We start from the raw sequence: 22,746 nt of genomic DNA, 5'->3' as shown, positions 1-22,746 counted from the left end.
TCCAGAGAGATTCAGTTATTTCCCACACAACGCTACTTTACCTGCCATGTTAGTTCGTGCTCACTGGCAGTGCTGCTGAAGCCAAGAGTTAACTGCACCTAGTTACACTTTCCCTAAGTTAGAGAGTATGTCAGCATTCGTAGGGCCTCGAGAGGCTGCCAACTGACTGCATCAGGCCCTGCTCAGTGTTTGTTAGGATCTGATGCGTGTCAGAGAAACCTATTCTGTCTAGCAAGGTTGCCTGTTCTGGTGGCAGTTTGGAGTGCTTCCAGGTCTGCTTTTTTTTTTTTTTTTTTTTTTTGCTTATGTGTTGTGGTTTGGATGAGAATAAGAAATCACTGAATGTCACTTTTGGGCAATATCTGACTTAATTGCCACAGGAAAATATGATGTAATTGAAGATCTCAAATGGCAGGGACATTGTTTTCTTTTGGAAGCTTTCCATACTCTCTGGAAAGAGGCTTCTGTTGGTTCCCCACCCAGAGTGCCACCACAGCAAGCAACCTAATGCTTCCCTAGTTGTTCTTGGAAAACCTGAGTGACGCAGGTCTCAGACATCCAGCTGGAGACTTTATTTCTTTAGTTTCAACAGTTATAATTCTGTTTTGAAAGAATTACTGTGGATGGAGCGACAGATTCTTTCATGTGGTGTGCTGGCGCTTTATAGAGTTGAAACTGTAATAGTAAACTTCTCACGCACTGCAAATGGTCAAATCCATATCCCCCTTTTTTCTTGATGGTCTGTATAAACTTTATAAGAAACAGATTGGCGAGAAAGTAGTGGAAGTCCAGTAAACTACTGACTTGCTTCATGTCTAATATGTAGTATTTTTATTTACCTCTAAAAGGATATTGGAAAAATGGTTATGAGTGTCTCAAGCTGTTGTACAAACTGAAGAGATTGAGGATATTTTCCTTGGAAAAAAAGGAAGATAGAACATGCTTACATTATGTATAAAAAAGAATGATTTAAGGAATATAAAAGATGCTGATGCTAATTTTGCTTCATAGTATTTGAATGAAAAAAGGGGCAGATGAAATTTTTGTGGGTAAACAGAGTATTTTAATGCGGCATGTAGATAAACTGTGCAACCTTTTGTCAAGGGAAAAGATAGTGGTTAAGAGCTCCATGTGTAGGTGTCGGTGGCTGTGTCAAGAACAGTCACTTCCAACCAACTGCTGTGACATGTTGTGCGTTCTCATGCTCTGGCAGCTAGGCTGCTTTGTTGAGAGATCGCATCAGAGCCCACAGTGCGTGCTGAAGAGCCCCCCTTGCTTTCTTTAGGATTTTTGTCTTCAGAAACACTTGAACCTTCATAAGGTTGACACCAGATTAGTTCAGATATGTTGCAGTTTGTGTGCATTTACAGATATATACCGAGTTGCTTCATTTTGCAAATAATAGGCTTATTTTGCCGGTATCTGTAGCAGGTGATTTTGAGGAGAGGGAAGTTCATGAGTAGGGCAGAGGCAGGACTGATGATCTCCTGTCTGAGCGCGAACCTTGGCAAGAAGTGAAGCAGTGGGTCTGGAGCTGCTCCATGATTTCTATTGTGCTGCTTCTTGGGAATTGTATCACTGTGTGAATGCCTTTTAGCTTGCAGTATGAACTACACGCTGTCACTTGTGTTCTGTGAGCTTAATGGATAACAGATTTTTTTTCCCTGTGTCAGCTGCGTATTCCCATGTGCTGCATATGACTCCCTGGAACCTGAGCTGTTGGTGCCTTGCAGGTGATGTGTGTGCCATGGATCTTGCAAAGGAAATGTTTGGCTCTTAATTCCTGTGAACAATAGCGTGGAATTTCTAGCTACCACAGACTTTACTAGTGCCTATGTAATGTGTGCATATTGCCTTGTTAAAATGTATGCCCGGAGTCTCTCTGAGGCCATTCCCATAGTTAAGAAGCTCTCAGCTGAACTGTATCTCCATAATGAGTCGTGCATATTATCTTGCATGGAGTCTGGTGCTTTCATTTGTGTAGCAGGGTTTTCTTATAATTACTTCCCCTTCTGCTTCCTTCCTTTCTCATGCTGTCAGGTGTGGACTTTAGGTTCATGCAGAGGCCAGCCTTCTGGCAGCTAATACTTATGTGGACTTTATCTGGTGTAGTCATTTTGTTACTTTGTCACAGGTGTGTGGATTTGCTTGGATAGCTGTAAGCAGAGGTGGAGCTTGCATAGCTTTGAGCTAACATTTCCATACTGTCTGGAGTCATTGGTGAGTGCAGGGGGTGGGGGATGAGAATAATGTTAGCAAAATACCAAAGATCTCTATTAGCTCTTGTTTGGATTTGTAGATGAGAAAAATATTATCTGTATATATAGAGTGGGAAGCCTGTACTTCTACCCTTCATTTCTTAGAGGAGGGTGGAGGACAGTTTAAGGTGCTGATTATAGAGAAGTTGCTCATCCTCTGAGGATGCTGCTCCTGGCCGAGTGCTGATAAGTTGTGTGTTCCACCTAGGATAGGGCTTCTGCGTTCTCTGATCTGTGAGTTTTAAGGTCTCTTGGCCTCTGAAGTCTGACTTGCTGTCAGTGGGGTCTGGAGAGCTGTAATCTGCAGACTGCTGTAGCAGAAGGCATGAAGAAATTATTGATTTTTGTGTGTGTGTTTTTTTTTTTTTATAGATCATTTTAATTACAGCAAAGTTTGAGTAGAGTGGCAGCACTTGCAAGGTGCAGAGGATTTGTGAATAGCGAGGCTCTACTCCAGCAATATGCAACATAGTATGCAGTGGTGATGTGTACTGCACAAAGCCTCTTAAATTACAGCACAGGTATGTATGTTCTGGCATTAAAAGTTGATGGCTTTTTGTGCCACCAGGCGTTTCTGTGTGGCTAGAAATATCTGGCTGTAGTTTCAGAAGGTACCGGGGCGGGGGGTTCCTTCTGTGGCTGCCTTGGAAGTGCATGTAGCCGTGGAAGAACCTTAGTTACTGCATTAGGGGGAGCTTGTATGCAGTATGCTGCATATGCAGCTGGCTGGAGGGACCTGAGTAACTGTGTGGTGTTGTAGTGACTCCCACGTGGAAAGCAGGGAAAAAATGATTAGGATTTTTTTTAAAGCAAGAGATGCTACCAAGAAACAGACAACCAAAGCTTTCCGAATAGTCTGTTCCATCTAGACTCCTGCGTGCACAGGAGAACTTCCCATTTACAGTGTAAAGCTTAATGCTTCCCCAGTTTTGTGTATGTTTTATTAAACTAATTTATGAAAAACTGAAAATGAAATGAAGAAAATGGAAATGACTGATAAATGTCAATGAGTATCAAGAATGAAAGCAAACCGTACTGGGGAGTTGGTACTTGTTTTGCTTGCCTTAACGGTCATCTTTTGGATTAAAAATGGGATCCTGTGTACCTAATCTTTGGTTGGGAAGAGCTTTTCTTTTGATGGACTACTACAGTGAGCTAGGTGCCAGAAAAACATGAAACAGCAGCGCTGTGGAGAGTAATTCCCATGGACTTGATGATTTTCATATTTACAAATCTCTGGAAAAATCAGAAGGAACGTTAGGGCGTAAGAGCTGTTTCCTTGTCCCTTCAAGCACAGAGGCTGTTTGTGGGCCAGCAGGGGAAGAAGGCAGCAGCCTGCAGTCCTCCTTGGTGCCCGAGAGGTGGCTTGGGTGACATGATGAGCGTTGCAGGTTGAAGACAAACCTGTGCTATCCATGATATCAAGGTGTCCTGAAGTCCTCCTGGGCCACAGGAGGAAGAATCTTCTGGGCAGCAGCTCTGTGGTGCCAGCTGCAGGGTTTTGAGACTCCTAATGGAAACTTTGGAAAAACTATAGGCCTGCTCTGCAAGGAACTTCATATATCTGAGAACAGGGATAGAAAAGTGGTGTTAAAGATTTTATTTTATTGTAGTTTTGTTCATTGCAAGCAAAGTATTTGGAATGAGCGGAGCAGAGTTGATGTAGGCAACTCTGCAAATAACTGGTAGGTGTATAATGCAAGTAGCTTGTGGTGTGGCATCAGCCCTCTGGTAAAAGGTTGAAAGTAGATTTTGAGAAAGCATTTCCTGATGCCTGGTAAAGTTAAAACAAATGAGGAGAAGCAAACAAACAAACACCCTCAACCCCCCTTTCCTGTGCAACAAGGCTCTAATGCCTTCCTGCTGCTGCAGGAGCTTTGCTGGCTGGGGCTAATTCTTAAATAATGACCTGTACTGGATGTATATGCAGATGTATATTAACCTTTTGCTGATTTAAACTGTATTTTTTGTGCTCTCTGGTGCTTGGCGTAACTGTTTTGTAGAACATACTGCCTTCAACTACTCTTGCAGAAACACTAATGCCTTAAACACAAGGAAGAAACTAAGAGAAGATGGATTTAGTTACATGTACAGAAAGCCATCGTATTTCTGGAACTCTTCTGTGTCTCTGTGGGGTCCGTGGGTTAAGAGACCCGAGGTTCTGGAGATAATGAAGGACTGATCGTGGACTTGCTGCCTTGCTGTCTTAAAGTCCAAACAGGCAGAAGAAACTCCAGTTGCAATTTTTTTATATACTAAAGATTGTGGAGTAGTTCTGTGAGTAACAATTGATGAAACCTGTAGGTTTTTTGCTTGTTTTCTACGGCTCTTTGCTTCATTGTGGGATTATCCAGTGTCTAAGTGCAAATTCTGGTCGAATATCTGACCTGCAGCTCATCCATTCGTTCTCTGTCCTTCTCTGACAGGACAAGGCAAAAAAAAAAAAAATCAACCTTGCTCAGTTCTAATCTAAGTAACTCTGAGTATCTTTTTCCAGTCTGCTGTCATGGAGAATCTCATAAATCTGATCAGCAGCTCAAGTTTAGAGAAACATTTCACTCCATGAACATGTCTTGAAGAGAGGAGGTACGAATGGATCTTAAACATTTGACATTCGACAGAAAAGACTTGCTAAAGGGTTCTTGTGTATCAACCTTATCCTCTTTTTGAAACAAAATATTCCCATAAAGATTGTTTATTCGATATATAATTGGCTCTTTTATGCGAGTTTGAAGTATTGACAAAGTGAGCAGTTTCTTTTGTAGCATCATGAAATATTTAAAGCTGTGGACATTGACTTTGTGCAGTTGCTGATAGTTGGTTCACCCTCCTCTGTAAGCGCAAATCTTGAAAATGCTCTTTGAGATTCCAACACAGACAAAATTTGTCCAAGTTTATTACATTATAATGAAAATGAGTCAGGAGCACCAATCTACATTATTTACTTTACTTAAGGACAGCGCATTTAAGAACATAGTGATTTTTCTCAACTGCAGATGAAAATCTAAATATTCAAAATTAAAAAATTAGTTCTGAAAAACATGTATGTTCTGAGAACATGGAAGAACACAACTAAAGGTCACCAGAACTATCTGCCTGCTTTTTGTGACTGCTCCGTTCTGTGCTTGTAACACCTGGCATACAAGATGCTGACATTTAAATAAAGGACACTTGACAGTTGCACAAAAAAAGTAGGTTCAATTCATTACAATCTGTTTGAATAATATGTGCATCTGAGCCTGCAATACAAGAGTCTGAATTGCAGTAAAACCCTTGATTCTACCTTGTTTTTCTGACTCAGATGTGTTTTCTGGGAAAGTTATTACCTTATGCTATAAGAGTGCCCTGACTTCAGGGATGCTCTCATTTGGAGCTGGTATTCCAACACTGGGCAATCCCACAAAGCAGCAGAGAGCCTTGGAAAAGGTCACGTTTTGTAAGCTATTTTACTCATGGAGCTGCCATGCAAGCTATGGCCCATGACAGTTGCAGCTAGCTAATTCTGCCTGTGCAGACCAAGCCAGCAAGCCTGCAAATCTGTCCCTGAGTGTAACTAGAATCTTCCCTAGTATTTTGTACTTGAACCTTTTAAGGTTTGGGTTTGTGGTTGTGTGGATTTTTGGTGTTTTGAGTGAACATTGCTCCTTTTCATGCAGGATTGAGCAAAACAAGTTCTCACAAGTAAATGTGTGAACTGAACCTTTCAGTCTGAGCTTAATTCAGTTTTATAAAAACCTCCCTGAAGCCCATGTGAACCTGTCAGCTGAGTGCTCTATACCAAAAGGCTCGTAGCAAAATGCAAAGCAAACAAAAGCCATCCTGGTGCCTCCTCAAGCCTTTGAGTTCCCCAGAGCTCTGTCCCTGTGCAGGGGAGAGGAACTGGTACCAGGACGGTGTTTCGCCTCACCTGAGCGCGGCTTAGCCATGCCGTGTGAGAGCAGAGAGCCTGCAGAGCAGGGAATTCAATAGTAAATGACTTTTTTTGCCCTGATTTAGTTTAGGTAAATGCTGTCTTCCAGAAATTTTGCCTTGGTGTCTCTGTATGGTGAGTAGCTATTTGATGAAATGGCTGGTCAGGTATCCAGGGTGACAGAATCAACTCTTGGCTGGACCTAAAGGAACTGATGGACCCTTACTACAGAGGGCTCTGCAGGGCAAAAAGGACTTGTGCTTTGCTCCTGGAGAGATGCTGAATTTGAGCAAGGGCAGGAAGTCCACTGAGGAACCACTTCAATAAAATAGACAGAAAGAGAAGGTAGCTTCTTAGAGCTGAAAAAAAAGCCAGAAAGATAAAATGCATGTGAGCTGCGTCAGAACCATTTTGAAGCATCACTGTGTCGTTCCTGACTCTGTATCCCTCTTTGAGAGCCTATAAACCACGACTTGAAAAAGGAAAAAAAAAGAAAAAAAGAAAAAAAACACACCACTGATGTGACTAAATAGTGGAACAAGGTTAGGCCTGTGGGAATAAGAGTATATTCCTTGGAAAGCTAAATCTTTTATAAATGATGAATATAGAAAAGAATGCAAGCTGTGGTAGGCTAGGTGTAAATTTGCAGCATGATGGCTCCATAGCTCCCTCATTCTCCCACCTTCCCTAAATCCCCCAAACTTGAGGAACTTCTTGAAAAGGCTACTTTTTATAATGATCCCTGCTTAGCACAGGTAGGACAGCACCATCTGTAGGACTGGGGTCAACCAAGCTGTAAAAGAAATGCTTAGAGAAAAAGAAATGGCAGCAGAAATTAACGGCTTTGTTTTGGTCTATGCACTGAGAAAGAACTTAAAATATCGAAACTCTTTGTAAAGAAAGCAGTCGAGGATCTGCCTCAGATTACAGTGTTTGGAGAGGAGGATGTTTAGCAAACTGAGGAGCCGTAACTTGTCAAGATGAGACGTGTTCATACCTTTGAAGGAGCTCAAGAATGAACCAAGCAAGTTACAAGAAGATATACCCCAGTATATCAATTTTCTGAGTAATAGACTGGAAAAAGTCTAACTTTTGGCTGGAGGAAGGAGAGAGCTAAGTGGTCGTATGGAGGATACTGAGGTGAAAAGCCTGGAGAGGAGAAGGTTGAGATGGGATCGTAGGTAGAAGATGTCAAGAGGATGGGATCAAACTTTTCAGTGGTAGCCAGTGATAGGATGAGAAGCAATGGGCACTAATGAAACCCCTGAATGTCCATCTGAATATGAGGAAGAACTTCTTTCCTGTGAGGGTGACAGAGCCCTGGAACAGGCTGCCCAGAGAGGCTGTGGAATCTCCTTCTCTGGAGATCTTCCAAACCCGCTTGGATGCCACCCTGTGCTGCGTGCTCTAGGTGTCCCTGCTGGAGCAGGGCAGGGGTTGTACTAGCTGATCTCTAGGGGTCCCTTCCAACATCAACCATTCTGTGATACCTCATGAATCTATTTAAATCTTTCAGAGGAAAGGATTTAATATATGGGCTGTGGCAGTTTAGTTGATGTAATCTCCTCTGGATTTTCAGGAGACATGGATACAATCTCTTACCAAAGATTTAACCATTGCAGGGAAAGGTCTTTCTCTGGTTAGAGAAGCTAATTAATGATTTCTCTCAAATACTTCAGGCCTTTGGCATGTCTTGGGAAGCTGCTGCTCAGAAGTCAAACGTTGTTTAGAAATCATTTGTCTTAAGTAGTCAAGAAGCTGCTTTGCTAATGGCGGCCAGTTATTTGGGATAGTAAAGGCAAGGACTGAATAAGAAGACTTGGGAGAAGGACTTTAGGATACTGAGGGAAAATAATACATAGACTCATTGGTGCAAAGTGATGTATATGGTGAAAATGATCCTTTATTCACATATCAGTGATCTCCAAGTTTGCCATTATGCAAGAGAAAGATCCTAGGATTTACAGTGATAGTTTTGAGAAAGTGCCAGCCCGGCACAATTAATTATTAGAAAGCAAAATTGTGGCATTTACTGGGAATGAAGTGGAGAACAAAATATAATATCGCTGTTGCTGGTAATTCTATTTTCAATGCCAGAGGCAGTTTGAAATCCATTATTCCAGGAAGGCTCCTCCAGACCTAAAGAGGAGCAGTGAGAGTGTGTGTGGTGCAGCCTCCGTGTGAGCTCCTGCGGTTTTGGTAGGCAAGAGCCCTTCCACATGTGGAAGAGACAGGGTCTGGGAGAGTCTCTAAAAGCTCCTGTATTGTGGAGAATACAGGAACCACCTGCTCAGCACCTCTTCTCATCCACGGGTAAGGATGTGTCCAACAAACCTGGAAGGAGACAGATCAGAACACAAGAAGGAGACGCTTCTACATGCAGTGTGTAGCTGAGTGGTGAAACTCCCCTCAGTGTTGCATTGTGGAAGTTAAAAGCTCATGTGGGTTCAAAGTGAAAGATTAGATCCATTAAGGGCTGTTAAATACAAAAATTCTGTCTGTGAAGCTTTAGCTGCAAATTGCTAATGGAAAGTGATGAAAGTAACCTGCAAACTGCTGCGTGCCCCCTTAAAGCAACACAGCTTTCCATCAGCAGCGAGGTACTTGTGTATCAGCTTGGTGTTTCCTAAGGTGCTGCAGTGGTTCTCCTAGAAACAAACTTCATAGTTGTGTAATTTTAAAACTTTTTACTTAGCTGTCAAATTATAGTTTTAATTTTGTGGGAGAAGAGAGGGGAAAATTGAATCTAAAGGATGCCAACCAGACACTGAATACATAGGTGTAAGGTACCTTAAGGTACCTTTTTTGCCTCTCTGCCACCGTTCCTTCTGGGGAACTTTTGTGGTGGAGTGAATGATGTGGTTAAGTGGGTTTTTTGTGGGTTTGCTGGCTGAACAGCTGCTTCACCACTGTCAGGGAATGAGTGGAGGGGGATCTCGCTTTTTCCTGCCTCTGCATCTCTCCTGCCCACGCGCTGCTCGTCTTTGCCCTTACCACACATTGTGCTGCTTTGATACTCATCAGCCTCCACTGTGAGTTGGCACAAAGTTCATTAAACCAGCAAAAAAAAAAAAAAATCGTTTGAATATTTTTCTGCTGGATGTAGGCACTGAGTTGGCTCCTGGAAGGGCAGCACAGCTTGGAGCTGGCGTAAGGATTTCCTGGAGCAGGGAGAGGGCAAGGAAAGGCTCTTGTGACGCAGCCTCAGTGGTGCATCACTGCACTTAACCTTTTGCCTTGAGCTTCTTGCCAAGCTACATGTTGTGGCAAAAGGTGTTATTTATTTTTAAAATCAAAGAACAAAGGGAATAAAGTGAAAAGTAATTGCAATTCACCACATAGGTATTAGCTGTGTCCCAAGTGCTATTGCACATTGGCTTTCATTGTGTACTGGCTCAGGGTTGGTGGATTTCCCTCTAGCTGTGGGAATTAACCCTTTCTTTCCCCAAGAAAAGATCTGAGCATTGGAGAATTTTTATTGAAATAGAAAATATTACTAATATGAAACAATGCAAGACTAGGACAAGCCCATAATGGTACCTTCCTTGTAGGAAACCATGCAAAATGCCCTGCTGGCAAAATGGGGCAATAGGGAAACCTCAAGAAATTTCCCACTTGGGAATGAGCGATGTTCAAGGTCAGGAGACCCTGCAGCTCGTACGGATGCCGACAGTCCCAATGGAAAGAGCACAGGCTACTGCTTTTAGTGCCCAGCATGAGTGAATACAATGCCCTCCCTGTCCAAGAAGTGCATCTATCCTGCAGATTCACTTGTAGCAACTGATCACAGAATGCTTAAGGTTGGAAGGGACCTCTAGAGATCTAGTCCATCCCAGCTGCTCCAGCAGGGACACCTGGAGCATGTGGCACCTCTTCCCCAGCGCGTTGGCATGCGGGAGCCGTGTGGAGGAGCTGCGGTGTCAGCGTCAGCTGCTTTGCTCTTAAAAATTAACACTTTGAGAAGCTGCTGCTCTTCGGAGCTGCAGAGTAGCCTGGGCTCCCCAGCCCTTCTGGCCGGTCGGCATTATTCTTGCTTCTTTATTAAGGCGTAAGAGGCTTTTGTCACAAAATCTGTATTTTATATGATTTTTGGCACGTTTCTTCTGTGAAGAGCACAAGAATCTATGATGGCCAAAGCCTTAATCAGTTTGTAAATATGTTTAGGATACTTAACTGCCCCAGGATTTAACAAATCTGAACTTTTTGAAATAGTACTTCTTGGGTTGTATAGCAGAAAGTTTATGATAGAGAAGTTACCTATTTTCTCTAAATACATGTGATGGGATTACTCCATTTTTCAAAACATTTTTAAATTTGGAGCTCAGTCAAAGGAAGAACCAGAAATTTGAGCTAATGTTTAAATGCAATTGTTTCATGCAATTTATTTTAGCTATTATAACTGGATTTTGTTGTTGTTAGTTTGCTTTCAAAACCAGGAGAAAACAATGACTTTTGGAAAACTAAGCATTTTTAGAATATTCTAATTTTGGATTGATGGATGTTATGCAGGGAGCCTCAGTAGTAGGAAAACAGCCTTATGATAACCCTCCAACAGAGGTGAATGGCATAATCCTGGTGTGTGCTGTTCTTATATTTTAAAAAGTTCGATTCTTTGGTGATGTTGAACATTTGAGTGAATTAAATTAATGCCGAAATAAAGTGCAACTTTTTTTTACAGAGTTTAATTTAATGGGCCTGGAAGGGAAATGCTGGTTAGAAGATGCTTCAGTTTCATCCCCAGCATGGCGAAAAACAGCTGTGTCTCTGGCACTAATTTGCCACCAGGCCCCTTCAGCTCAGTAACATGGCACAAAACATGCCCAGCAAAATTGGAAGTGGTTTTCTGCTCTCTGAGGATGCAGAATCGGCCTCATCTGAAGTGAGTGCATAGTGCCCTGGCTGCTAGTGCAGAGGAGGGAAGAGCCCGTGTGCGGCTGAGCTTGGGGCCCTTTCACTCAAAATCACCAAAATCAATCAAGTTGTGCCGAACAAACTTCAGTTTGTTCAGTTGTTTTTATCACCACAGTTCCATATTTTGTAAAAAGGGAATTACGGGCAGACAGGATGGCGTTACCACCGCGTTAGCTCAGAGCTCTTTTTAGAGGAGGGTTTACACGACGTGGTTTTTTGTTTTTTCTGCACTGACCAACCAGGCTCGACCTTGCAGAACTGTTGCACCTGCCACCGTTGCCAGGCAGACGCTTGTTCTGCACTTAAACACGTACAAAGCTGGGCAGGTTGTACTAATTGCTTTTTTGGTTTCAGCCAGTTCCAGCGTAGTTCCAAACGTGAGTGTTTGGTATGCACTGTAGCTACCAAGGCCATCCACCTTGCAGGTTGGCTTCTCTGATCTTTGGGGACATAAATCAGCTTCTGTTGGGGGTAAAAGATTTCTGTTACATGGATGTGGCGCTCTGGGCGTAAGTTCAAAAGCACCGAGTAAGTTCTGATGTGAAATCTAAGTAAAAGCCATTGGATGCCAGTGCATGCCCCATGGTTTGGGTGCATCCATCCGGATGACCTACAGACTAAACTGAACTCTGAAGGTTCAAGTGCTCATTTGTATACTTAATTTAAGATTTAATTCTGAAGGCTAATTATTTTTTCAAAATTATCTTGACATTTTTAATACAGAATTACAGCGAGCAACACGTGTGTTGCTTCAGTTCTACAAGATGAACTAGACCGGCTTCCTCTCCTTTTACGACCAGTTACCTTCACAACTACTGCAAATGCTACAACATATTCTCAATATTGAATACAGGTTATCATTCCAAGTAAGAGAAGAAATTCAAAGGTGTCTAAAGTCTAAATTATATTTCCCACATAATCTACTCAATCAGATTTGGATGCTTCAGGTGTGCAACAGACTTTAGATGCTGGAAAAAAAAAAAACAAAGAAACTGAAACTATTGTTTTTCCATAAGGAAAAGAGAATGTATTCTATTTGCTGCAATGTGTAGACTTTTGGCACCTACCTTGGCATTTTTAAGAACCAGAATTCCTAAGCATTTTGTCTGGCTGGAGAAACACAGTGCAGACCAATGGTTAGCAACAAAGTAGGCCAAGGGAGGGATACTTCTGTTTTCTTGTTTTCTCTGTGGTTTTTGGCTTTTGTTAGTTGACTTTAAATGACATTTTATCTGATCCACAGTTAAATTTACATTTAGCTTTCTGTAATATTTCAAGCTTTCCTTATATTCCTGAGTGATAGAAGGTTTCTACTTTACTCTTTTTTTTCTAAATGTTTTTAATATACGGGGAAGCAAGTATTACAGAATTAAAGCTTAAAATAAAATGTTTTTTTTTACCTTTATGGGAGGTAAAAAAAAATACAGGTTCATTGTCTTCTGCACGGGCTTCCTCTCCCCACGTGTGGTGTAGATGTGCGTTGGTGGGCGTCTGTGCGGGCTGGTGCTTCTCTCCTCCGTGTCTCCAGCGCTTCTGGCTTGAGGGTTTTTTTTTTTTTTCTTTTAAAGGGTTTCTATGAATGACTTTTTCTGCCTCAGTTCTTAAATGTCGTAGATTTAATTCCAGTACTGATGAGCTGTTCAATTTGCTGGGTGCAAATGTTTATAGGTACTGCAGTGACCTTTTTTTTTTTTGCAAAAACTTTTAGTTTTTTTTTAATTATTATTTTTATTCTGGTCTTTTTCATGTTGGGGTAGTACTTACAGTTCATTCTCCTTTTATAGCCCGTTCTCTTTAACGGGGAAGATGCCTGACAGAAAAATTCTACAAACTAAAACAAGAACAAAGTGTGTTTTAGATAGGCAAAGGTGTCTGCTGTTTCAAAATGCAAATAAGAATAACTAGCTGTTCCTTTTACTCTTTACCTTAGGAAGCATTTGGATGTAGTCTTGTATTTTTCTAGCAGACTGCTTGTTTTCATTTTTTTGGTCTGTTTAGACAAATCTTTAAAAGTGTTTTGTGAAATATGCAGTCATGAACATAAATCTTGAGAAAGAGCTGTACTTGAGGCTGGACTAATGTGTATTCAGGTTTTCCCAGATGTCTCTTATTTTACTTTGAACTGTCCTTGGGGTGGAACTGGAAGGTTCTGGTGGTTCCCTCCTGGGTACCTGCATCTGTTTTTTCCCTCCTGGGAACTGTGCCTGGTTTTCCTGGGTATGTCTGCTCTGCAAGTCCAGGTTATAGGCAGAGTGTGGGCACGTTGCTGTCTTGTGCTGACCCTTCTGTGCACGGGGACCGCCGATCTCGTGTAAAGCTGCTCTCTCCCCACTTGACCACATGTCCGGTTGCATGGGATTATGATTTTTTTATATATTTTCTATGTACCATATTCTTCTAGAGACCTGGCTTACTCCTTGCTCTGGACCTAACTGGCTGTGATGTACTAGACTGATTTTTCCATTTATTTAAAAATCTGGCTTTAAAAGGGGCAGAAGAGCACAACACCACAGAGTGAAGAGGCCGAATAAGTGTCTTTACAATTCTCAGTGACTTACTTTCACGGTCTAATCTATAGCTTGGTATCCTTGCTGGGTTATTCTTTTGATCCCGAATCTGTATGTGCAGTAAAGCCATAAGTTTGCACTGCCTAGTTTCAGTAATTCACTTCTGGGGGGAAGGAAGGAGGAAGCTGGTTTGAATGCTGCTACCCTTTAGCTCCATGTTAGCTCTTCCTTCACGTGTAATTTGAAATCATTCTTCAGTGCTGAACACTCTCCTGATGCCCATAAAGAAAAGAAGTTCTAATAAAACCTTCACTTCCCATGTTGCGTTACTTGAAATGAAGTACTTGGTATGTGGTGGAACACTGGGTATTTTCTGCCTTGTTTGGTGGCCTGGCATGTATAAAAACTCCTGTCCAGTTTGAAAATGTTGTGGTGAATTCAAAGAACTTAAGTTGATGCTAGCATTTTTTTCTTAACTGCAGCTTAGGTTTGGAAAGTGAGTATTGATTTTAGGGTTTGAACACTGTGTCTCTTTGCCTGTTTTTATTAATTGAATTTAAAAATGATCCAGTAGTTTCAATAAAGCCTACATAATGACTTAGTGCCCATGTATTTCTATAAAATGTCTGTTTTTTAATATAATTAAAAAGTGAGAGTTATGAAATCACAGTGCAGAGTAAAACTTTTTTCCCTGTTACCTTTTAGCAGATCTTTAGCTGAAGTCTTTTTTTTTTTTTTTCAAATATGTAGGACTGCTGAGTGTGTGCTCAAAATATCCTTTTAATAAATAGTGGAAATACCAGGCATTTTAATATTAAAGCTTAGCAAAGTTCTGTATTCAACAGGCATCTTTTTACTCCTTTTGATTACTCTGCATAGAATAAATGCTTCATATGGTGATGTTGTACTTCCAAATCCAGTAGAAATTCAAAACCAATTAATATTTGGTTTGTAATACCTGTAAGATTGTAATAGTTAATAGGCTAAGTCTCTGACATTTGGCCTTTTTTCTTTTTGTTTGTTTAAGTTCACCATAAATTTGTCTAATTACGTTTCAAGTCCATTGGCGCGTTGGGTTCCGGTGGTGCTTGGTGGGCTGTAGCTCCGCAGTGAGGAGCTTGGTGGTGACACGCGGCTCCTTTCTAGGCTTCACGCGCCTGGTTTCCCTCCACGTGGGAAGCAGGGGCTTGTTGCTTCTTGCTCACACTTTTGTCAAGCTGTGTATAAGCTTTGGTCTGCTTTGGCTCTTATTTTTCTTTCAGGCCAGAAAGTCTTAGTTTTACGTTATTATTACTATTGCATGGAAGCCTTTTGATGCCTTCAAAGAACAGTACTCCTTTTTTTCTCCTGTTTGCATCAGTCCTCTCTCTTTCCTCTTTCATCCTGCTGATTCCATGTAATTGCCTCTTGGAGAGATCCGCACTCATCCACTCACCACCTCCTTCCTGCTGCCCCGCTCAGTAGCTGCGTTCAGTTTTGTCCATTCATCTCCTCCCCCTCCCAACCCTGGCTTGTGTTTGAACCCCAAGAGAAATCTCTTCTACAGGACCTGATAACTTGGAAGGTTAAATATGTAGCACTAAGCAAGGGAAAGTGCATTTCCGGTTGCACTACTGCAATTAATAAAAGCCTTCAGGAAAATTTAGTGAGTATGCAGTAAACAATCACATGTGTTTTAAAGACTTAACTCTAGTTTTTGTTATTTATGGTTTGGTTATTTGTTTTTTTGGTAGGATCTTTGAGTTGTTTTTTTCAGGCCCATGAGAACTGGAGATTGGGTTAATTTAAAAAGCTGGGAAGACTTTTTAGATAACCCACAGATCTGGGGGGTCAGAAAGCCAAATATTGACCTCAGTGTTTACAAGCGCTGTGTTCCTTAGGAGTGTTGTGGGTACCAAGCCACAAAAAGGGAGGATGAGTTTTCTGAGAGTTCAGTATCTATTTTATTTTATTTTATTTTTCTTCAGTCTATTGTCTTGATTTTGTTTTCAATAGCTGGAATTACTAGCAGGTCGTGTTTTAAATAAATGTATGTAAGGTAAATACAAGTTAAAGTACAGGAGGTTCTTGCTTCCAAGTGTTTTGTCTTGCTGAAGCGGAACCAGCTTTCCTCTGGATTCTTCAGAATGTGGAGACTTCTCTTGTAAGGCCTCTCAGTTTGCAGGGAACATGATTTTAGGACACTTGTGGCCTGCAGGAAAGAAAAGATAGGATGTTAAAATGATGTTGCTGTTGGGCTAGTCAAGAGATTGTTAAAATATGATGGAAGTGTTGCTCTATCCCAGAGTTACCCATTTATGGAAGGTGAATCTGTACCTTGATTATTTGAAAAGCTATTGAAATCCCAGGTTTGGATAAACTGCTTTCTCCTGTGTGCTAAATATTTGTTTTGTTCCTTCTGAAAAAAGGAGAGAACAGAATAGAAAGAAATGTCAAGAAATGTCAAAATTACTATTTAAAGAACTTAAATTCCTCTTTATGTAATGACAGCTTGTTTGTATTCTAGTTTTATCAAGGTGGTGTGGGTAGGTAATGGTTTAGCTCTCAGTTCCTCTGGTATCCAGGCATTAAATTAGTGGAGAAACAAAGGCAAATAAGGTGCAGAATTTGAATTAATTTGCAATAGTCTGTGAACAGCGAAGAGCTCACTCTGAATTCATGGTACATTTTTTTTAAAAAAAACTTCTTTTCTTCTTTCACAGGAAAGATGATAAAGATTATGCTTTAAAGCAAATAGAAGGTACTGGAATTTCTATGTCTGCATGCAGAGAAATAGCAGTAAGTAACATTAGTTCTTTTTACTAGCAAACAGATTTATTAAAAGTATTGATTTGAGTGCATGCTGGGTTTGTTTGCTGAATTGTGTTTTTCTACTTAGAGGCTTACTATTTTTAATACGAACGTATAAAATAAATACAAATGTCATAGAAGATTTTGCACCTGCTTAATTTGCCATTTAAACCAACAATGTTTTCAGGTTATAATTTACTACCTACCTGAGGGCAGATTAGTTTTAACTACAGTAATTTAAACACATGGCTAGAGGCAGTGGTTTAAATAAACTTATTTGATCTGACTTTTACATTAGTCCTTTAGTCATTTTCCTAAAAACATTACTTTTTATTGGCTCATAATTAAAACATGCCAGCTTCTATTTACACGGAGACTTTGAACTAACCTAGCGTTTTTAGCTGGGAAGCTGTAATATACCTGTAAATATTGTTCCTACAATTCCTTAGATTAGCCAGGGTTGTTCTTATATGTTCCATATTGTTAAAAACTCGTGAATGATGCATGATGTTCTAGTTGTGGCTTGTGACGAGCTTGCAGAGCAACTGGAACTAAGTGGGCAAGGCGAGCCTTTTTGCTGAGAGTATCTGCTTATGTTGTTCTGGTGCTTGCATTTATTTTTTCTTGATGTTTCATCTGAAATGAATTACTGAAAGGAAATGCATATAACCTGTGTGTGAGGAAGCAAAGTGATTAGTTTTAGTCCATTTTCTTTATGAGATTGAAGTATTAGAGATGCCCCTGCTTTGTTTTTAGTGCTTGAGGTAGATAATAGTTTTCAGCTTTGCCAGCTTCCCCTTGGCTTGTAACTTCAAACCAGCTAGTCCTGGCAATGAATGAGGTGAAAAAAAGGATTTTGCTTTGAGACAAACTTTCCTTGTCAGTTTGAAAATCAGAGTTCCTATTAGACATCTCCACTCTGAACAGAAGTAGCTAAAACCAGGCCCTTGGATGTTGGAAATATCAACCATTTGGGCTGAAATTTTGCAAATACTGGGACTCCTTCAGGCTAAATGTTTTTGGAAAGGTTCAGCTATCACTTCAGAGGGATTTAAGAGGATGTTTTGTCTGTATCTTTGCTGCATTTCCCTGGAGAGTTTTATGGTGTCTGTTCTAATTGAATTTGGCAGGAGAAGCTTCTCCAAGGTATCCGGGAAGTGCCTCTTTCTGCCCTGGTATGATCCTTAAACAATTTGTGTCCATGAAAAGTGTGAACTTGGCAGACGCTCGGGAAGGATTTGGCTCCCTTGCCCAGCTCAGGGGCTGTCGGGGAATTGTTCTTCCTGCAGTGATTAAAGAGCAGTAACGAGCCGGGAGGTTCTCCCGCTCTGAGCGCTCAGGCTGCAGAGCCCCTCTGCCCTCGGGAGAGCACGGAGCAGCGCAGGATCCGCACGAAGTGGTCGAGGTGGGGAAAGAGCAGAGCGTAAGGAAACAGCATTGCAGGTTGTAGGTTAAAAACAGCACTTATTTTGGGGTTGTTTGTTATTGACTTTGCTTCCAGGCTGATGTGGTGGGATTTTCCTGCAGTTGAATTAATAATTCAGCAGGGACTTTGAGTGCTTGAATCTTTCTCTAATGTTCTTCTGATGTTGCTTTTTGGATAAAAAGAGCCCCCCCCCCAAAAAAAAAAAAGCTTTATTCTAAGCTTTAGTCTTAGATTTCTTCAGAAATAGAAGAAATATTTTTGATTTAATATTGAAAAGACAGCAGTCTCATAGGAGCAGGGTCAATAATAGCTGTACTATTTATATTGATTATGTGAGTGTGTTTAGGGTGTATAGGGAAATGCCCGTCAAGTTAATCAGCTTTCTTGACTCTAAAATATAATCTGTACATCCAATTAAAACAATTTGTTGTCATAATTAAAATTCCAGGGCTAAATGCTAGGCTTCCAGGTATCTCTGACAGGTATCTCACTTTGTGAGCGTGGTGGTTTTCAGAGGAGGCTGGATGGTTTGTACACATGGCAGAAATAGCTCTTCCAGTTTCTCGGGAGAGCTGAGGTGCACATATTGTACCCTGTGGGTGTTTGATGTTTACAGTTTGATGTAGCACTGAGTGAAGCTGTCTGCTCTTTTGACAACTCCACAGTGGCTTTTGCTTATGAAGACTGATTGCTGTTTTGAACTGTTGACTAACTCTTGCTCAAAAATGTCCCTAGCCTACTCTTTTAGGATATATATTTTTGATGCAGTTTTCTAAGCCAAAAACCATTGCAATTCTGCAGAAAACTAAAATACGATTTGAATTGGCAGTTACGGAAAGAGCTGTGAACTGGGGCAGACCTGAGTTGAAACAGTTGAGTCAATGACATGATGAGTTCAAACTAGTATATGTGTATATAAGAGACTTTTAACATTCATTACTTCCTGCAGAGACATAGTTTAAGAGCCCAATCTATTACTCTATTAAAACAGGGTTTTTTGAATACATTTGTCTTGTTTTCTTATGAGACACTGGGATACAAGATCATCACTGTGAAGTGTGTTTTAGAGCTCTGATAGTTACTTTTTATTCCTTGTTGATTAGCAGTTTCTTTTTTTTTTTCTTTTTCTTTTTTTTTTTTTTTTTGCAGTGTATATATCTGATTCTTACTTCACTTTTCGATAATTGTTAGATGGTTAGGTGCTCCAGGCTTCTATGTTTTCTTTGACTAATGAGATATATATATATTTTTTTACTTTCTGCTGGACTTCCATGTAGTTTTGCATTTTTGTCCACCAGGTCAGGTCACATTGCCAGAAATATACCTGGAAAATCTCGTTTGCTTGCGATACCATCACTGAGTGCAGGTGTGTGGCAGTGCTGCTCTGCTGCGTGGCTCTGAGGAGGATTTGGAAGGGATGGAGGCAGCCGTCTTGGGCTGAGCGGGACAGCGGAGCTGGGGCGGGTGGCGCTGCCCTCGCGGTGCCTCCTGAGCGTGGGGGCCCTGGGGCATCGTAGCCGGCCTTGCGAGTTAGAGCAGCCTCGCGTCCGCGTTGGAGCAGGGACCCAGTTGCAGGACAGGAACGAGCAGGGTGCCTCAGCAGATGCTTTTGCACCCATTGGGTCCTGCTTAGAGGCATTTGGGCCCTCTTAGGATTTGAGGATTTGGGGGTTACATATTCTAACAATTGTGGGTGGTCATCATAAAAGGTGATAGTCTGGGTAGGATCTGGTAGCAGCGTGGCCAGGTGAGGAGGGTTCAGTGGAACACTAACAATTTTGTTAGGTTTCTGTTGTGTGCACGTTGAACTGAACCATCCTTTGGCAGCACAGTTGCTCCATGTGACTTACGGGGCTGGTAGGAGCCTGGGGAAAGGAGCAAGGGAGAAGTTGTCCCTGTTGGCTTGGTGGAGGAGGAGATCAGGTCCAGGTGCAGGCAGCCAGGAGTCCTGCTGGGGACTTGACCGACGTGTGCTCTGTGCAGTTCATATTCTGAGCAAGGACCAAAGTTGCTGTGGTCTTGTAATGTGCTGCAAGACACCATATTTGAGTGCCAGTTCCTCAGATTGTGAGTAATGGCCCTGCCACATTAACAGTGAAAACACTGTTACTTTCCCACAAAACTGAACCCAGAATTTGCTGAGGAGTAAAGACCTCTTTCCAGAAGGCAAGTAAAGTGTTTCTTGGCAGCCCTTCATACTGTGAGAAGAGGCAAGATATTAAGCAAGACAAGTGTTTGATTTGATCTCCTTTGCCCAGTCTAGTGAATGTCAAATGCTTTGACTTGAAAGTAGTATGATTGATATATAGATAGATATATATATAATTAATCTGTGACTATGATCATTACTTTCTAAAGCTACACCCCAGGGCTACAAACCTTTTTCTTGAAAGGCTTATGTACAAAAGGAGGGTGAGTATTGTTTCTAGTTCCGTAAAAGTAGGATAAAGATAACAATCAAATCTTAGAATCTGAAACCTCAAGACATGCAAGTATCTTCTGTGAGCTGTAGAATTTGTGCAGCATGGTGTCCGGAGCCTCTTACGTGGTTTTACATCCACCTGGCTGCTTTACATTAACATCTCGGAGATCGTTAATACTGTGGATATGTTTGTATGGAAAAAGCCAATAAATATTAATTAACTTGTAAGTGTGATCATATAAGACTTACTTCTTTGAGAACCACACAAGTTAAAACCAGAAATGTACAGTTTCTGTTTTTCTTGGCATTGTGTTTTCAGGCTTCTTTTTTACAGCATCAAAGTCTTTAAATTTAAATATGTAAGAAAAAAATACAGTAAAGCTACCATTTCACACAGTTGTGTATCTGAGGAAACGGGCCTTCAAACCTGTGCTGTCAGCTTCATAATAAGGCCATAGAGTGGAGACTGTTACAGCCTGTTGTGTCGCTTTGTGTTCACAAGCTTCTGCTTGCGAACACTCCAGGAAGAAAATCAGCATGTGTTTGCAGCAGGTATCTTGTTTTCCAGTACCGTGGAGTATCTGATCTGTGAAAATATAAAGCTGCAAAAAGAAAAAAAAAAATCTTGAGCCTAATGGATGGCAGCTAAACCAACTTGGGATTCAAGGACTTGCTTAATAAAAATTTATTGTTCTTAGTTAAAATAGAGAGTTTAAAGTAGTTGGAGAACATTGTAGTTTTACTCAACTACAAGAGAGAAAATGTAAGTTTCTTTTAAAAGAAATATACAAGTATAGAAATGGATAGGACTTTAGGTCATTAAATTTGCCTCTTGCAAGCAAGCAAAATGTATCTTCAAAAATTTAGTAAGCTGCCAATTAATCACATAAAGAAAATTTCTCCCAGAAGGCTGTTCTGAATGTTACTCTAACAATGACCTTAAGCACTATCCATCCTTTAAGCCAAAATTAATCAAATTAAGCCAAAATTAATCAAATACCCATTTGTATGTGTGGTAATATTTATTGTCAGTTACTTAAGCTCTCCTTTTTCATTTATAACTTTTCTTTTTAAGAAGCATTTTTTTAAGGGGGGGTGTGTGTTGGGTTTTGTTTTGTTTTCTCCCTCTGTATTTTGGCAGGTTCTAAAGATCTTGGCTTGGCTTTTTAGTTTCCCGTTATGCAACATGCTGCTCATTCAGCTCATTGCAAGCTTGGGTCTCTCCGCCCTGTTGTAGCTGGAATTAATCTTGGAATTGGCTACAGTTATGCAGGGTATTCGGGTAGTCCCTTCCTATCTCTTCAATTCAGCTTACCTATTTTAGGGGTTGTTGCACTGGTATTTTATAATTTGTTCCTTGATGACTAAGTCTTTGTGTTCTTCTGCTCTGAAAATGACCTTTTCTTTCAGCAGCAGCTGTCACAGTCTGCTTTCTGTTCCAAGTGCTGTTTTTGCCTATCCAGTCTCAGGCTATGACTTGGCTATTAATATTTGGTCTGTTCGGGGCTGGATGACTTGGTGGAACTGATGTGAGCCCTTTCAAGGCATGAGTTGATGATTAGATTTTGAATTTTTGCCATCAAATCTGCTAGATGACAGTAGTGGTTTTTGCTTAAGTGAAAGTTTTCTTTGATAGTGGCTCTGTATTGTCTGGCAGCTGTCTGATCATTGCCTGTGTTGGGGGAAATCTCTTGGGTAGCTCTCTTAGAAAGGCAATGGGAGCACACAGTGGCCTGGTCTAAAGTGGCTAAAATCTTGAGAAGAGACATTAGAGAAATGGCTTCCTAACATATCTCCCAGAAAAAGTTGCCTGGCCAAGATCGTGCATGCCTGATTATAGAGTAAAGCACGGTGGTGGGTAAGGCATGGAATCACAAGATGGTTGAGGTTGGAAGGGACCTCTAGAGATCGTGGCACAGAGTGGCATCCAGGTGGGTTTGGAAGATCTCCAGAGAAGGAGACTCCACAACCTCTCTGGGCAGCCTGTTCCAGGGCTCTGTCACCCTCACAGGAAAGAAGTTCTTCCTCACATGGAGATGGAACTTCCTGTGTTTCAGTTTATACCTATTACCCCTTGTCCTGTCACTGGCCACCACTGAGAAGGGTTTGGCCCCATCCTCCCTACATCCTCCCTTTAGGTACTTGTAGATATTGGTCAAATTTCCTCTGTCTTCTCTAGGCTAAATAGGCCCAGCTCGCTTAGTCTTTCCTCATAAGATAGATGCTCCAGTCCCTTAATCATCTTCGTGGCTCTCCGCTGGACCCTCTCTAGAAGCTCCATGTCCTTGTCCTGGGGAGCCCAGAACTGCACCCAGTACTCCAGGTGCAGCCTCACCAGAGCTGAGCAGAGGGGCAGGTTCCCTTTCCTCGGCCTGCTGGCAATACTGCTCCTGGTGCAGCCAAGATCCCATTGGCCTTTTTGGCCATGAGGGCTCATTGGTGTCTCGTGGTTAACTTGTTGTCAACCAGGACTCCCAAATCCCTCTCTGTGGAGCTGCTTTCCAGCAGGTCAACCGCTAATC

At 41.4% G+C, this 22,746-nt stretch overlaps 1 protein-coding gene across 5 annotated transcripts in view; it reads left to right on the top strand.

Moving 5' to 3' along the window:
* CDK8 (cyclin dependent kinase 8) overlaps window positions 1-22,746 on the top strand; it is a 62,103-nt gene that overhangs the window by 3,806 nt on the left and 35,551 nt on the right. For 4 of the 5 annotated variants that reach the window (XM_088522265.1, XM_088522264.1, XM_088522263.1 and 1 more), the window contains one exon: window positions 16,289-16,364. The exons of the other annotated variant lie outside the window; for it this stretch is intronic. In XM_088522265.1, the coding sequence (XP_088378391.1) occupies window positions 16,341-16,364 (24 nt within the window). In that variant the 5' untranslated portion in view covers window positions 16,289-16,340. The remainder of the gene's footprint in view (window positions 1-16,288; window positions 16,365-22,746) is intronic. 5 annotated transcript variants of the gene reach the window in all.

The sequence above is a fragment of the Tinamus guttatus genome, unplaced genomic scaffold (genome assembly GCF_059628265.1).
Source record: "Tinamus guttatus ecotype Peru unplaced genomic scaffold, ASM5962826v1 Tinamus_guttatus_pri_ptg000150l, whole genome shotgun sequence".
In the NCBI taxonomy this organism is placed as follows: Eukaryota; Metazoa; Chordata; class Aves; order Tinamiformes; family Tinamidae; genus Tinamus; species Tinamus guttatus.
The sequence above is the reverse complement of the archived record's forward strand: the minus strand, read 5'-3'. Positions and strand labels throughout refer to the sequence as shown.